The sequence below is a fragment of the Motacilla alba genome, chromosome 2 (genome assembly GCF_015832195.1).
Source record: "Motacilla alba alba isolate MOTALB_02 chromosome 2, Motacilla_alba_V1.0_pri, whole genome shotgun sequence".
Classification (NCBI taxonomy): domain Eukaryota; kingdom Metazoa; phylum Chordata; class Aves; order Passeriformes; family Motacillidae; genus Motacilla; species Motacilla alba.
The window spans coordinates 40,340,607-40,358,192 of NC_052017.1; the positions used below are offsets into that span (position 1 = coordinate 40,340,607).

At 38.6% G+C, this 17,586-nt stretch overlaps 1 protein-coding gene across 8 annotated transcripts in view; it reads left to right on the top strand.

Annotated features, from left to right (window-relative positions):
• Nucleotides 1-17,586, top strand: part of RBMS3 (RNA binding motif single stranded interacting protein 3) — a 705,955-nt gene that overhangs the window by 629,837 nt on the left and 58,532 nt on the right. For all 8 annotated transcript variants that reach the window (XM_038127643.1, XM_038127644.1, XM_038127646.1 and 5 more), the window contains 2 exons: nucleotides 3,928-4,024; nucleotides 6,609-6,659. In XM_038127643.1, coding sequence (XP_037983571.1) covers nucleotides 3,928-4,024; nucleotides 6,609-6,659 — 148 coding nt within the window. The remainder of the gene's footprint in view (nucleotides 1-3,927; nucleotides 4,025-6,608; nucleotides 6,660-17,586) is intronic.

The window sequence follows — 17,586 nt, forward strand, 5'->3', positions numbered from 1 at the left end:
TCTTTTCCAACTCCAACATCTGACTGTGTGCCTTGTTGCAACAGAAAATTGCTGCCTTGATAATGCTTGGTAATACTCTTGCATTATGTGAGCCCCAGGATACTATTTATGAATCTAACTTTTTCAGTACTGCCCGCAGGCACGAGGCATGAGCAAATGGTGTTTATTGCAGTGCAAATAGGATCTTGCTCTTGTGCAGATTCTGTCTGGAAGCTTGCACATTCCCCAGTAGAATGGGAACCATATGGAATTTTTTTTTCCCGCTTTTTGGCAGGGAAATAGTGACCAGACACTGCAGATAATGCAGTCCCCAAATGCAAAGGGAGGGTTGGTGTAGCAGAGGATGTGCTTTGTCTGTTAAGCAACAGAAACTGTTGTTAAAGCGCTGTCTCTGTGTGCCTGATGAGGTACTGGAAATTTGCTTCTTTTTAACATCACTTAAAAACGTGTTCTTTTGAGCCCCTTATAAACCCTCTTTCAGGAACTTCCAGGAGCATCTTTTTGCCTACTAGTGATGAGTTTCCCCTTTGCTTATGGAATCTAGGCATGCTGAAAAAGTCTATTTTTAACACAAGGGTGACGTCCATTTTGCCTTGTCCTCACCACCTGCATGCTTGTAGTCCTAGCATTGCAATTGAGGCTGAGGAGCAGGGACATTGTCTTGCACCTGCAAAAAACTGCACAGATCAACGTAAGGATGCAAACTGCATCTGCAGAAAATGCAGCTGAGCCTTCTGGAAAGCTCTCCTTAGACCTTACAGGTCAACTACACCACAAAGCCTACAGCTCTCATAATACCTAGTGCACTGTACTAGATACACTGTGTGCATTTTAATGCCAGGAAACTTGGAGGCATAATTTAATATATCAAAGACAAATCAAAGCCAGTATAATTCTTATCTCTTTCCACTCCTCTTTCTGATGTAGATATTCTGTAGACTGAAAGTCCTGTATTCCCTTGAATGAACTTAAAAGATATATCTTCCACCTCATTTCACCTCTCCCTAAGCCTAAAGAAAAAAAGGAAGGCAAAGCCTAAGACTGAATATAGGAAGGTCCTCAGCTGCAAATCTTGTTGTCATGTTGTCGGGTTTGTGCCAGAGCAGGCCACTTTTGGTTTTTTTGTACCCCTTGTCTCTTATTAGATCCCCAGCGTGCCACTTATGCCAGTTACATATGAGGATAGTCGCCCACTTGTATGTAAAGAGAATTTAGAGAGATGCCTCAATGTCCCATGGGTGAGGGTGTGTTGAGCCCTCTTTGTCAGTGAGCCCTGTCCTGGCAGCAAATGACTCAACAGTGTGGTAGGTTGAGCATCCCATACCTCAGGGTGGCTCTGCTTGAGTCCATCCACAGCAAAGACATCTCTGTCCTCACCACACCACTGTTCTTCACATATGGCAGAGACATCCATATCCTTTACTATTAGATCATTTTGGCCACAATTGGCCAAAGGAAAGGAGGAGAGAAGACAAGCCTTTGTCTCTTGATGTAAGAAATTCCTGACTGCAAAATAATTTCTTTGCAGCCTGGTGCAGTGGCTGAGATAGTAACACTTGATTTTTTATTATTATTATTAAAATTGAAATATATGAACTGGATTTTCCTGCACTGTTATTTGCATCATCAGAGCTTCTTCTTTTCACTTCCTTGATGCCCTTGTGCATGGATTTTCCCAATACAGCTGAATGTCCTGGTGGTATGTTTCATTTGATGCTTATTTGAGAGCATTCCAAATGGTGACAGATAAACGGTATTGGCAGGGGTGTGGGAAGGGCTGTATTTTCCACATTACCCTAGTATATATTCTACAGGCTTGTGTGCTATTCAGATAAATGCATCTCTAAGCTGAAAGTGAAATGGCAAGCTGTCTGTCAAATTCTTGGCTTAGCACACATTTTCTGTAAGTTTTGTTAGTATTTGCTGGGATTTATTGGAGAGTTTATTCCAAAGAGTCAGCACTATTTCCAAGTGGAAAGTTATTTCTTCCCGGTACTTGTCTTTGTCCGAGTGCTTCATACATGGTTAAGGGTATGAGCCCGGCATCAATGCCATGTTTATGAACAGAATGAGAAAAGAATAAACAAAAATGTGTGGCTTTCTCAAAAGATTTTTTGTTTCATGTTATTTTTAGTTTAAAAGATTTATATATATCTCTGTACATTACACATTTTACCCATAGACTAAATTCTGTCAGTCTGCCATTGAGTATTTTCATTTGCTGCACACAAAATTTCTTAGTTGACCCACTTAGCAAGAGCATAGCCCAAGTGATTTCTGGTTAACATTATTCTGGGAGAACCCTGTAAAAGGGTTTAGGTAATATGCAACATGCTAGTGCCATAGATGACTCTGCCTAGTGGTATAAAAATCCCTTCTCCCTCGATGTTGTGTGAACCTAATATTTGGTATAAGCATGGGGATACAATTGCCTCTAAGTTCTCATAATAGGATATATATAAAATTGGGCAAAGGCACAATTTTAAAATAGTCTCTGTGAGAGCATTGTGAGGGCTGATAAATGGTCCTAAAATAGCATTATATTTCTATTAAACAAAAAATCACTCAGATGCCACCTGCTGCTTTTGGCATTTTAAAATCTGATTTGGAATAGAAAGAACAAATGATTGCTTCTCTGTTTCCCTCTCCCCTCCTAACTTTGACTGTTTCTGCCCAACGTTCAAAGAGAGCAGCCTGTTTTTCCAAGGCTATTGGTTGAAGTCAGTAGTTATTTGAGCCTGCATCCAGAATGAATGCATCCAGTCTGAACTAGACTGATTAGTACTAAATCTGTGATGCCAGGGTGATCAGGAAATAGAGCACTTGTTTAAACACCAGTAATGATTTTTTTTGTTGTTGTTGCATAGCTCTTATGGAAAGCTAATGTTGATTGCCTCAGAGTAGGGAGGGGGAAAAAATATAAAAAGAGAGGGAATGCAATCCATGTCACTGCGCAGAATCTTCTGTTACTTACTGGTGCATCCTATATGAGAATGATCTACACGAGGTTTAAATTGTACAAGAGAACACTGCACGAGTGTTTCTCTCTGAGTCCAATGTACAGGCATTTAGACAACAGTAAAACCACAAACATTCTTTTTTTAAGCAATTTTATTGTTCTGGCTTACAGTTAAAACTGCAGAAAGGTCAAATGCAAAAATCTTTACAAGCATACACATATTAAGTACTAACACAATCACAGCAATAGTGATGATATTTTCCAAGTGAATTTTATCAATAACCATTAACCCACAGGGAAGAAGAAAGAATATAACATTTATTACCATCAAGCAAGAGATGGTGCAGGTTCTGTCATAGCATGCAACAGTGGAAATAAAACTGACTAAATCTGAGATTTTCAGTGCTGCCTGAGGCATTTAGCCTCAAAATTCCTGATACAGTTCACCAGAAAGAGGGGGTTTTGCTCTCTGCATAGATGAATATGAAAATTTCAGCCAGAGTTTTTCTAGCCACCCCTTAATAAAATAATTCAGGCATGTATACAGAATGTGTTATTCTCAGCACTGAAGCACTAGGATATGAAAAGAAAACAGTACCCTGTGTAAAAATGAAATCAGTAATGTTGTCTTCGACATCGTGTAAGAAATTTCCTTTCACTAGCTAGCGCCCTGGAAAATCAGCTGCCTTTGCATCTCAGATAATTGCTTCTTGTATTGTGTAGTTCTATATTTGTGCTAGTTGAAGTGAAAAAAAATATGCTTTGTGTAAATATTCCTCCTCCTTTCCATTTTCAAGATCTGCTCAATGGAGCCATCACATCTTTTTTATTGTGGTTTTGGAATTAGATGGACATAATTACCAGGGTAGACTCTTTTTGTCTTTGCCCAGGAGGCAGTGAATTATTTAGTCAGAGCCTAAGTAGTCAAAAAGGTTCAAAAACCTCTCGCCTTTGTTCTTTGTTTGCAGATTTTATTCCTCACCGTACAGTATTCCAACAAACCGCATGATTCCACAGACATCAATCACGCCATTCATTGCTGCTTCCCCTGTCTCTACATATCAGGTACGTCAGATATGCACTTGTCTACTGTGTTTCCCACTTAATGATGTTTTGGATGTGGATGAAGGCAGAGTGTATACCACAGAAAATTGTGACTGCTTGCACTCTTGAGTCACTCTTGAAACAAAGGGCTCTCTAGGAATATTCAGGTATCATTGGGTAGAGTTTTAAGTGTTTCCTGCATTCTTTACAGCAGTAATGAAAGCCACTGTAATTCTTCATTTCAATCAGCTTCTCTGATAAACATTTTGCTTAATTTCCAATTGACAACATCAGAAGCTTATCATTCTTGTTGAACTGTTTCCTCATTTCGGCTCCCCTTCATTAGCCAAAAGTTTTTTAAGTGTTTCTTTTTAATAATTTATGTTGACTTCATTATACTTTGACCTTTTGACCCCAGCTATATTTTTTTCAGTAACTACATCCTTTAAAAGTATTCATTTTTATCCAGTGATCCCTGACAAAGCAAATTACTTGAGAATAAGTATCCTCAAGTCGTTCTTTAGTCTGCTACATGCCATGTCATTCAGAATTTCTCTTTTCAGCATATCCCTCTCAGATCTCCACTGGGAAATTATTGTCTTGTTTTGGCTTTCTGAGATGGTAGTCAAAACCAGATTGTACATTTTTATTATTAGCCATTGTCTGGGAACTTACCACTTCACAGAAGCTGGTCATTGACGATACATTTTCCAATTGTAGTTATTTCTCTCCTGTGCCATCAGTGCTTTTCAACTCTGAGTCTTACCTGAAATAAGCTACCCAAACTTTTGAAGCTGCATGGTGGGCTGGTCTTAATGTTAGGGTTGGTTTGTTGGGGCTAGAGGATTGTAGATGGTATGGTACTGCTTGCAGGTAATTCTGAGAAATTACTGTACTTTAAACTCAATCGTCGAAGATAAATGATTCTTGTAATTCTCTTTGACTTCTGTATGATTTTATTTGAGATGGCTGTGTAGCGCTTGCCAAACAAAAGTTGTTTTGATGAGGTAAATTCAGTAAATTTCAGTAATGGCAGCACCAAAGAAGAGTCAATGCCAGGGATATACACTGCATTGTGTGAGGCTCACACGCAATTTTCTCAGTAGCAAAGCTGGCTTAAGAGCCATACTACTTCCCATTCAGGCCACTGAGTTCAGGCCACCCAGCCACCCCAGCCACTTACTTTCATCACTGCTCCACAGTTCACAGCTACTCCCCTTTTCCCATTCTGGTTTGAACCATTGCATCAGTTTGTGGTTTCATGCATTTGAGCCAAAACCATTCATTTTTATTTTTTTTTTAACCTGTATTATTTTTCTTAGGTAGTTTGCAGTGTAAGCTCAAAGACATTTACCCTGGCACTGTGAAGGAGCTGCAGGGGTGCAAGAGTGGGAGCAATGAGCAGCAGCAAGCTGTGGCAGCTCTAGTGTGTTTTAGCTCATGGGGATTCCCAGCAGAAAATGTTGCAGTAGAGGTGTGTTCACATGTGGGTGTGCTGGTTTTGGTTCTAAAGATGTTTTGCTGAACTTGCTTTTCAACAAAAATTGGGCTTTGATAAACATATACAAATGTTGGAGCACACTGTTATACAATTAATTCTCAACACTTTTTTTATGAACAAAATCAAAGGGCATCTGGAGAAGTGGGACCTTGTAGTTTTCTCCTTGTTATTCCTGGTCATGCTCAGTCTGAGGTGCTGCACATCCATCTCTGTGACAGCAAGTGAGGTGTCCTCTGATGGCTCTAGCACAACTACATCTTTTGTGTATTTGTGTGTTGTGGTGTCCAGACTGATGCAAAAGGAAACTAAAATACAAAATTCTATAGCATGTGGGCCATTCACACATAGCACAAAAGGTATTTATGGCTCAGAGATGCCACAACAAATATACAAACACCCTATAATGTGCCTAGTTCTTAGTAAAATTATTATATCCTTGCAATATGTTACATGGTACTCATAAGGATGAACAACAAAGAAGGTCTTTACTAATGCGTGTAGAGTTCTGGTGGGAACAGACCCCAGGATGCTTAAGCTAAGAATGATCCTGGAGGGGCAGACTTCTTAAGCCAGCTTTGCCATGAAAGCTTTCAATTAGAATAATTTTCAAAAACTCTGAATTGGATCTGCAGTTCTTACTGGAAACAGAATAAGTATTAGGATATTCTGGGATCTCTGAAAATGTTATACCTTTAAAAGTTCATATGGATACTTTTGAAAATAAACTTTGAACATTTTCTGTCTCCTGCACTGTCGGTTGGATGACATGTTCATGATTATATTGATGGATGAAAGCAAACAATGCAAATGAAAAAATAGGACAACATGGAATATTGAAGACTTCTTTACGAGATAAAATGTTGTGATTCATAGAAGTGGTGCAATCACTCAGACTTCTGACTTTGGTGGAAAACATTATCAAATGAAATTTGAAAGCTTTTTCCTTTGTCAATAACTTTATGAAGCATAAGTTAATTTTGTGTTGAGTTATAAGACTTAAGTCTTTTGTTAAAATAGCACCTTAGTTGTAATAGAGAGAATATTTTCAAGTAAGTCTTTAAGTTTTAAACTTTTCTATGCTAATTAAAAGTATTTGATGTGCAGGTCCAGAGTACTTCATGGATGCCTCATCCGCCATATGTTATGCAACCAACAGTAAGTGGATACTTGGTTATATCTAGCTAAAAGTGCTTCCATTGTAGCCTTGCTCTGCTTGTCCAGTCACATTGAAGTCCGGGGTCATGAAAGAGCAGCCAGCTGCTCCCTGAGACAAGAGCCCTCTGCCGTAAAGATTCTGTTACTTTAAGGAGCACCATTTGATTTAGTGGAAAGGGGAGGATGGTTCATGTGTTGTCTAATTGCATTGATTGTAAGAGAGTAACAAGTTCTGAAGTGTTGCTTCTGAAGCTGTGCTTCAGGGACTGCAAGATAAGACACGCACTCCTGTGTACTTGGAATTGCCAGGATCAACACATGACCGTTCCCTTACATGCTTATCCATCAAAAATGACCTGTGCAGCTTTGTATCAAGGATCCTCAGTGCCTCAGTAATGCATTTCAGTGTAGTGGAAAAGGGTGAAGCACAACTGTCTCAGAGAGTCTCTACCAGATCTGAATCTGCTTTATGATTTGGCCAGTCAACTCTTTCCCTCTCTGCCCCGAGTAAATTATCGTCTTTATCAATTTATAACTACTTAAAGCTGCATTATGTTTCTAATGAACGTTCTTTAGAACTAGTGCAGCTGATTTTTGTTTACCTCACAGAAGAGTTTGGATGCTCTTTACCAAAATATTAGCAATATACCAGGAAAAAACACCATACTGAATTCCACTATAGACTGATCACTTTAGTTATGTTTCTAGCTTTGATGAATTTCTCAGGTATAGATCCACTTGACGGTGCCATTAATCAAAATTTAAAAGCATGCTCCACATAATCATCAATACACTGATTTATGGAAGAGGAGTAATAATAAAATGAAGATCTGTAGCTTAGGATTGTTTGTTATTCATATTTTTGTTCAAATATTTTGACTTCACAGCAGTGTAACTTCTGGTGAGAGTTAACTGTACAGCAACATGGATTTAATTCCACTACGGATCTGTTTAGTTGCACAAGTCTCTCATCCCGATTTGTAGCCCCCTTTCCACACCCCTCAGCTCTTTGGAGGCAAGTTCTTCAGTTCTCTCACAAGGCAGGGAGTACAGTGTGGGACTGACTGGGCACCCAACTCCTGCTGCTGCACCTCTCTGCAGACCCTGGGGGGAACCTTCTGTCTCAGTGGAGTAAAGCTATTGCTGTATTCCTTGTAGGGAAATTAAATGTGTTGAACAAATTCACAGTTAACATGAGTCTTGCATTCTAATATTTGGATTTAATAGCATACCACAAGAAGTCTTAGATGTGTGTATTTGATGAGACTTGTGGAAGCCAAAGAATCTCCAATCCTTGCAGAAAGAGTCCCTTTCTAAAAGAAAAAACTAAGCACTCTAGCAATCCCAGATTTTGTGTGTTTGAGTTTTATTTGACAATACTGAGCAAAGCATTTGCCTGAAGTACTAGGAAAGGTATTATGATAAGGTAATTGAATGTATTTACCCCTTAGTAAGGAAATGAAGAGAAAACTTGTCTCTTATAGTGAGTGGCACCCTCAAATGCTGAGTTAAATTGGTGTTCACTGTGAACCAGAGAGTCATGTCAAAAAAGGGAAGTGTGATTCTGGATGGAAAAGCAGAGTGACAGTGGATAAGGAGTGTACTGTTTCTGTTCCAGTCTCATTGCTGTTGTGGGTTACTTCCATGTGTTTTCTGTAGCAATCCTAGACTCTTCACTGACAGATTTTTCCCATATGTTTCCAAAGATTATGTTCTTAAGAAGACATGAGGCATTTAGTACCAAGGAAGCATAAAAAGCAAAAAGGCAGAACTACCATTCCCCAGGTGTCATTCAGAGATGAATTCTTTATTAGAAATGTCTGAAAACTTGTCAGAGTATAGCCACACAGAGAATTCAGGAGACTTCAGAGTTAATGGTCTGTTTTGAAAGAAAATAAAGAATCTGTGTTCGTTTTAAGTTTTTGTAGTTTCATGCCTAACTATATATAGACTCTATTCTAGACACCTCCATAGCTAAAAAAAAAAAAAAAAAAAGAAAAAAAGATTACAATAAAGTTGGCAGAATTTAGGGTGTGAGTTTTGGTAATCCTGTGAGCTGATAAAACCAGAAACTTTCCACTTTGGTTAGCTTTCTGTTTCTTCTTATAAGCTAGTTTTCCATGCTATTATCTAAATTGCCACCACTTTACTTCGTAATATTTTATGAGGTGATTGATTGTGGCATGTGATGTCCCCCTGGACACCACTGCAGATAAATGTTACATTCCCCTTGCCCCAGGAAGGAGAACATTTTGTTAAGCCTCTATTATTCTTTGTCAGTAGAGATGAACTCATACAGAAAGCACAGTTTGAATTGCTCAAACAGTGGTGGTTAATTCTTTGTTTTGATTATAAGTATCCACTAAATCATGCTACTGGATGATTAGCTTTTCATTTCTGACAGAAAGTCCTACTTGATATTTATGTATAATTTAACGTCATGTAGTGTCCCTCATGACAAAAAGACAGGCAGAACCATGCTGTAGAGGAGACAAAGGGGGTTTTTCACTCAGCGTGCTGTGCACAGACAGGGCAGTGTTCTCCCAGACTGGCAGTCTTGCTGACAGGAGAGAAGAGCTGGGCTGCGCAGCGCTACCATCCTGTGTCTGTCCTTCCTTTGCCTGCCTGTCTCATCTCCCTTCCCATCTGCCTCCCTGTGCAGCCAATACAAAGCTTTCTTCAGCGATAACCCCTGCAGTCGGTTGGCCTGTCAGACACTTTTGTCCTTTATTTCCCTTTGTATATCAATTTCAGCCACATTTTCTTGATGTGTGCATGTGTGCATTCTGTATCCATTTACTTGGTGGATTAAAAAGCCCACTGTAGTAAAAGATTGTATCTCCAATTCCTTCTGTAGCTTTTTAACTACAATCAGATAAACTTCTGACCCTAAAAAACAAAAATGACTTATATATTAGCTCAAAATATTTGAGTATACTGGTTTCCCTTCTCAGTCTTGTTTGTCTTCTTACTTCTGTGACACCCTTAAAAACAGAAAACAACTAAAGTTGCATTTTGTAAGAAAACAATAGTCAGAACATTTTTATCCTGAAAGGAGAAAGTCAGATGAACAGTCAAGGACGCTGCAGGTATAGAACTGATATTGTAGGACGTTGCTAATAAACAACTGCAGATACAATTTTTAGAGGGGTTTTATTTTTGGTTATCAGTGATTTTTACTGGTCTTACTCCAAGAGCCATGGAAAAATAATATCAAATAGCATTGCTATTTCTGAATAAGTAGTATTGAAAATAAACTTCTGCTGGCAATAGTAGGGTCATACATGAAAACTTCTCACATCTTAATGCTTACACAATCTTCAGGGTTTTGGAAAGCAGTATTCCTGAATCATGTGGACATGATGAAAAATCTACCTGGAAGTTCATGTGTGACTCAGACACTTTTGAAATATACACCTTTTGTGAATTGAACCTTCACCACTTTTTCCCATATTGCTTTCACTGTGTCAGAGTAAGAATACCTAAAAATTGGCAGTTTCATTGCTTTGCCATGTGCCCTGGTCACTGTCCGCAGTTTTAATGGAAGGCAAGCTCCAAAAGAGTTACAGCAGTGTGAGTTTGGATTGAAATTGACAAAACATTTAATGCACTGATAATAGTCCAGGCTCAGTTTAGTTAACTATATCTTTCAAAGCACAGTGCTTACTCTTCCATGTTTGAAACAAGTCTTATTTTTCATTACTGCCTCAGGATAAGGATAGATGGATAGTGATGACAGAATCAAAACATAAAGGGGATAAGAGTTATTCTGGAGACTTATAACATTTGCCATATTACTGTGTTTTTCCTGTAGTCCCTGAAGGCTGTTTGAAAGTTATGGGGATACTTTGAAAAACATGTTTACACATCAATTCACATGTAGACAATCTCATTTTTACCGATAGGGGCATTTGTAAAAAAAAAAAAATTTGATTCAAATCTTTATTACAAAAAAAAAGCATGTACTCTTCCTCTCTAAAGACAATTTTTTAATGAACCAACAGAAATGTGCTACCTTTATACTCCATGTACACACTGGTTTTACTCTTATTCTCTTTTATTTCCAAGTAAAACTGTGTGTGCAATCACTGGATATGCACAGATAGATGTTCTTGTCAGTCTGGAATAGTTTCTATATAATAGCTGGAGAAGGAGCATGCCAGTGGCAGCAGGAAGGCTGTAAGCAGAGCAGCATATGGAAAAATGTCCCACTATAATGATAAAGATAAATGATAATGATAAAGTATGTTGGAAAGAACTTCTGTTCTGGAAGTTTCTCAAGCCCTTACAGTCCTTCTAGAGAAGTGAATATCTTAACAAACACCCTTATTATTTTTTTCTGTCATCCTTCCTGTGGCCCATGGCTGAATGGAATCTGTCTGTCTTTAAAATCACCAACAAAAACATGTCTTATTTCATAAGCAGTGTAAAACCCCTAGCTTGGTGAGAAGCGAGGCTGAGTAAGGGCTCCAGATTCTTGCCTCTTGATTGTTGTGCATGAGTGTAGTAGCATAAAAGGTACAAATTGTTCAACTGGAATGGATCAGTTTTCATTTTCTCACTAGCGACTCTGCTGCTTTGGATAATACCCAAAATACCACAGCAGTTTCAGTGTTATGATTCCTACACTCTGGAACAAAGAAGTTCCTTGTGCTCCAGTCCACATCCCTCTCCCAAGACAGCTTTCTCTACCTCACGTTTATTGCTCTACCTTTTTAGCAAACAGAGCCAGGAATCTATCTTGAGTTTGCCAGTTTGAGTGTAAGAAAACAAAATATGTCCTCTGCAGACAGTTGAGTCCTGCCTCCAAGATGAAATGTGAGAATTCAGCTAGCTGGTATGAAAAGTAAACAGGAAATAATCCTTAGAAATTGGAATCTTCAGCAAGTCTTTCAACTTTTAGCCGTATATTTTTAAGAGATCCTTTGAACATGAACTTACTTGAACTCTTAAGGCTAAAGTGTTTAGAGGTTGAAATAACTAACCAAATACCAATGACAAAGTTCTGCTGGGCAATTTTAATTCCAGTGTTCCCTGAGGCAGAAAATCGAGGACTGCAAATTCTATAATTCCTATAATCAAGACAGTAATTGGCAATGTTCCTTTGGGGCAGGCAGGCTCCCATGAGGTCAGTTCTGCCTCCCTCTCACCCAGCACCCACTGTATACAGATGTTGTCTCGGTGCTACCTGAACAGGTTTTTCAGAAGCTGGTGAGCATGTGCTTGCTGACCTCCTTTAGTGCCAGGTGGTGTTGTTCTGGGGAGAGTACCCAGGACAGAAAAGCAGTGCCTGAGTTCAACTAACTTAGACCTCTAAAAGAAAACAGGTGTAAGAGATTCAGCCAAGTTACATCTCCTACTCAAGTGTAGCAGTTTTTAAGTCTGATTATACAATGCTTCTGGAATCATATCAAAGTATTGCTCCAGTCCTTTGTTCTGCTGTTGTAGAAATTAATACGAATGCCAGAAAAAGATATAGTTTGGTTTGATTGCCAACATTTTTTGACACTCTGTTAGAGCCCCCTAGTGAAACTGAGCATTTTTTGTGATGGCAGCAAGACACTCCACATATGGATTCACTTAGAAAACATGGACAGGAGAACCACAAATGTTTCCAGTAGACAAGCCCTTGCATTTGAGGAACTTGTGGTGTGCTGTTTTATCCTGAAAAGACTTCAGAGCTCTAGTAAAATTTTCTTTTTTTTTCAAATATTCTACAGATAGCATGAACACTAAATGGATAAACCATGAGTTTGTTTAAAGACATTTACATTAGTGGAAAAAAACATAACTTCTATGTTTCATGTAAATCTATAAACATAAATGGAAAAGATATTTGGAAAAGAAGGCATCTGACACTAAATTTGAAAGGTTCCCCAGAGTTTCTTGAAGCCAGGAAATTCTGGTTGAGGTTATGGAATATTGATTTCTTTTTAACAGAAAAGATGCAACCTTACCCATCAACCTTCATTGTCAAGAAAAACCTTAATACAGCAGCTGTTTAAAAGCAGTTTCATCAAAGGGGACTATTTTTTAAAAAAGATAGTTATTAATCAATAGACATTAGAGTACCTTCTGTGGAAGAATGTAGTGCATTTTTAAAAAAATCAATGCCTAATTTTGTACAAAGCCTGCATTCGGCTTTCACTTTTCCCACTCCGTGTACATCACCTAAGACTCTCAGCGGCACTTAATTTATCTCATATTAATATATGTAACAACTCTGTTTTCATGGAGATTTGCATTTTATCAAGTTTTAGATTTACACAAAGTCAAAATCCTGAACACAAATCTGTAATATTCATATATTTTGTTTTGTTTTCATATGTTTTGTTTGCCATTTTGAGCAAAAATTCCTAATTTGGTGAGCACTGGTCAAGTTACTTATTTACCAGGTGGTAGATTAGAAAGTAGGCAGATTGTGAGAGGATCAGGAGAGAGTGGTGGACTGTGTAAATGGATGCTATTAATGATAGGCCAAGAATTAGATGAAACAGTTTGCAGAGAGTAACGGGGTCAGCAGAGGGCTGAATTTAGCTCACCATCAGGTATTTTGCCCCATGTGATGCATTCTGGTTATGCATGCATATGTGTGCAGTGAATGGGCTGAGGCATGTGACACGTGTGTTACAGTCCTCTCAAATTTACCCTCCATCATGAACTTTTCTCTTATTTTGTGCCTGGCATTGTCTGCTGTCTGGCAGTTGATGCTGATGTTTCCCACCTTCCACAGAGAGCGCTCTGTTCTGCTGGCTCACAACAAATCAGACAACGTGCATGTCGCAAGCCAGACCCCAGCCTGCTTGTAACAAAGGTGGTCATGTCGTGCAATTGCCAAACGTGCAAGTTCTGTGATGGCGGAAGGGAAAGGCAACAATTTTCATCTGCCACAGACAGCAAAGAGCTTTGAATGTGCTCTGTGGTCTGAGAGCACAGAGGTTTCACACTAGTTGGTGGCAAGGCTGGGAATAATCTCTGGGTGCCTTTCCCATGAGGAAGATGTGGTTCTCATTTCCATAGCACAGTTAAGAATACAAGATGTTACCAGAGGACTGTTCACCAGTAGAAGGGGACCTGGATCTCCTTTCTGCCTCCCAAACTCCATCCCTACAACTGCAGGAAATCAGCATTTCCATTTATAGGAGAAGCATTGAGCAGCTTTGGAGCAGGAAACTGGAACTGGGGTTCTGCAAACCCAGGAGAGGATTTTTGAGGAAAGCCTGTGATTTACAAGTAGAGTGATGCCAAGACAGCACCCTAACTGTGATAACTCCAAAATAGGATTTAAAAAGACTGGCACAACCTGTCAAAGCTGTAAAGGTAAATTCTTGCTAGTGAAGGATCAAGTCAAGTTTTAGGCTATTGACAAGATGTCCTTTTATAAACAATTGAATAGGAAGAAAATTATGGATGAATCAAGGTGTAATCTTCAAGGTTAATCAATTTACTATTTTTTAAAATATGGTATTAGTTTGAGGTTTTGTCCCAGAGGCTTCAAATGGTATTGAAAGAAAATTCCAAATGGAAATCATGCATACTTGTTTAGCTACAAATGTATTTTATAGCTATATTTTTCCTTGCTGCAGTACCTTTTCTACCTGAGCCTGCCTTTCCTCACACTGGCTTCAAATAATACATGTAGGCTTAGAGCATTTAGTGACAGATACTTTTTCATCTGTCACTGATCAGCTTTTTGACCTCAGAGAAAACATCTTTCTCTTAGGCTCAGTTTCAGATTTTTCTTTTTTCAAATCCCAATTTATTACGATTATAAAACTGTCATAGTGCTAAATAGTTTTTAGTAGAAGTTTGTGGAAATTCTGGCGGAACAAGGGCCTATATTGATTGATGCCTCAAAAAACATCCTCACAGTGATGCTATTAGGGTTCAGGGTTTTCATGTTAATTATTAAAATGAACCTGTCTCAGCTACAAAAGGAAATATTGGATCTGATTTTTACCAGTATAAATCAAGACTTAACTTCACTTAAGAAAATTGAATTGCATAGGTGTGAAACAGCAAGAATTAGAAGAGAATCACGCCTGCAGCAATAAGCTGATGAAGGAGACTCTGGCACCTTCTTAATCCTTGGAACAACAGCACTTCCATAAATTACCATTATGTTATGCCAAGTGTATTCAAGGACCAATTTACATAAGTAGGGGAAACTAGCTAATCTATGTATTACTTACAACTGCATCATGATTTTTCTAGTGCAGGACTTGTGTAAAAAATTATAATAATGTACTCTAAGGACTTAGTGACCGGTTTATAAGATTCAAAATTCCTGTATCCAGGAACCATACAGAGTCACAGAATATTCTAAGCTGGAAGAGACCCGCAAGGATCATCAAGTCCAGATCTCCAGTAAATGGCCCATACAGGGATCGAAACCAAAACCTGGCATTAACACCACGCTCTAACCAACTGAGCTAATCTCAGTGGCGTGTTACATAATTCCCTGCAAAACCTGATTAAATACTTTGATTTTATGCCTCTTGATAATCCTATCAGGAGGTTTGTTTCAAAATACCTTTGCTCTGAGGCTTAGCACTCAGTTTTTAATTTCCAAGTTGCTCCTATTCATTTTGCTTCCTTCTTGGTCAAACATTCTCCCAACATTCAGTAACTGTTGTCCTTTCTCAATGTTCACCACATTAATTTATAGATAAAAATGTTACCTGCATTTTCAATTTAGGTTAACTATGTTAACATCACTTCATTTGCAGTAATGCAAGGATTTTATACCTCTGGCTGCAACGATGACCCTTCTTTGGATCTATTCCACTTTGAATTCATTTTTCTGGGGCAGCCAATGCTCACAGGATTCAAGCCTTTTGTGCAAATAGCTTTAATACTTCCTTCTCTTCTCTGGGACGACTTTGCTGCATTGTAAAATATCTTTCTTCCCTTGTACTTGCGACTGGTAATGCCGTCATCCTAAATTTACTGATATACCTAGGTTTTCTCCTTCTTCCACGTTTCCAGCAGCTGCTCCTACGTGATAAAGGAAACCACATGTTAGCCTGATTGACGTGATGAATTTGTGCCTTGCTCTGTTTAATCTAGGCCTTCCTGTAAGGTATTCTAATTTGCCACTTTACTTAATGTGCCTTACAACTTCACAATTTCCCCAAATATTATTCAAGGGAATTATTAAAAACATTGGATGAGAGCAATCCTAAGGGAGATTTTAGTGACCCTCACACTGAAGTTGTATAGCTTGTCTTTTAGCACAACCTGTTATCATTTCTGCTTTAGTTAATCCTTTATCATCCCCAAAGTTTAGTAATTTCTGGCTGTGGCACTGCCTGAAATACTTTATTGACCTTCAGAGAGTTTAGATCTGCTGCATGTCCTTTGTTGAGAAAATAGGTTATTTTATTTTTAAAAATGAGGTTAGCTAGATCTATCTTTGATTTATCTATGTTCTATCTTCATTAATATCCTTTAGTCCTGGCCGCTGGACCTGTGCTCATATGTTCCAGCTCTGCAATAGAGATGATCCAGTCCTGCTTCCTCAATTCACCTTGAGCTCAGTGACTTCTCTGGGTTTTTCATCTCCTTTGTCTGTATTCATTTTTCTGCCCAAACACTCATTCTCTGAGTGCTACCTCTGCTGTCTGCTGGTTCATGTAGGAAATTGAGAGTGTCCTTCTTCTTCTGGGGCTCCTTCTGAAACACCTTAAAGCATCCCCCATCCATCCTGCATGGGGAGCCAAGCTCTGGGTTCTCTCCTTGGTTTTCACTTATCTGTGTAAGAAACCTTTTGTTAGGTGTTTGAATATCATTTGCAAAGTCTCATAGCTAATCTTATTTCTGGCCTCCAGATGCAGCATTTTCTTCCCTTTTTTTTTTCCTCCCTTCTGTGTTCATTCCTGATATACTTATTGAGGGGTCTGAGTAAGTGGCTGATTAATTAGCACCTTCTCAACTGTAACTGCTGAAGCATCTTAATAACATAATTATTTTAAAATTATTTTTGCAGAGGCAGTGCTAACAATTTATTTTTTTATCTCGGTGTACAAATGTAGGCTGTGGTCTGACACCCTGGAAGTTAGAAACATTCAAGATACCATAAGCAGTAGCTTATTAATGAAACCGTTGAATGTAGTCAGCTCTAACAGTATTTCGCATTCGTTTCTAACTATCATAGGTAAAATGCTTTCTTTTAATTTCAAATGTCCTTAGAAAGAATATAATATTGACCTAAACTTTGCAGTACAGAGGTAAATCATGTGTATCTTTCCTAAACTGATCTTAGTCCCATTGAAGTGGAGTAATTGCTTAATTACAGTTTTCAGGTTGTAACCTTGTGGCCTTGTTTTCCTCTCAAAGTGGTGTGAATTAGGATTAAGTCCATGCATTCAGCAGTGTTTGCCACAAAGCCTCTTGTGAGTCAGTGGTATCTGCAGTGCTGTTGAGAGGATGGCTTCAACCTCTTTCTTACAGGATTGTGAAAACAAATAGTGAAATATAATAGCATAAACACTGAACATTCTTTGGCTGTTTCATAGTGGATGGATGAAGAATGAATTGTGTAACACAGTGATCAACAGAATCTGAAGAATTTTGAAGGAGTGCCAAGTTGTTATTTAGTGAAACCACTGTCTTTGGACTACCTGTCAAAGAGATGCACTTCCAGCAGAGAAGGTTCTCTTATCAAATGGCCTGTTATTAACAAGAAATTGGAAATTAGGGGCTGAAATCTCACTTCTTATGGTTTAAATGCAATTTTTAATTTCTTTTTACAGACAACAGGCTCTTGTTAAAGAATGTCTGCTGGATAGCCTTTCCCAATCTGTGCCTATTACATAAGCAGCCTGAGATGTTTTGTAATGTCACTTCAGGTCTTGTTGCTGAGGAGAGACCCTGTCTGTAACATCCACCCCAGAGCTCAGGTGTAGCCTTTCACCACTGTGCTTTT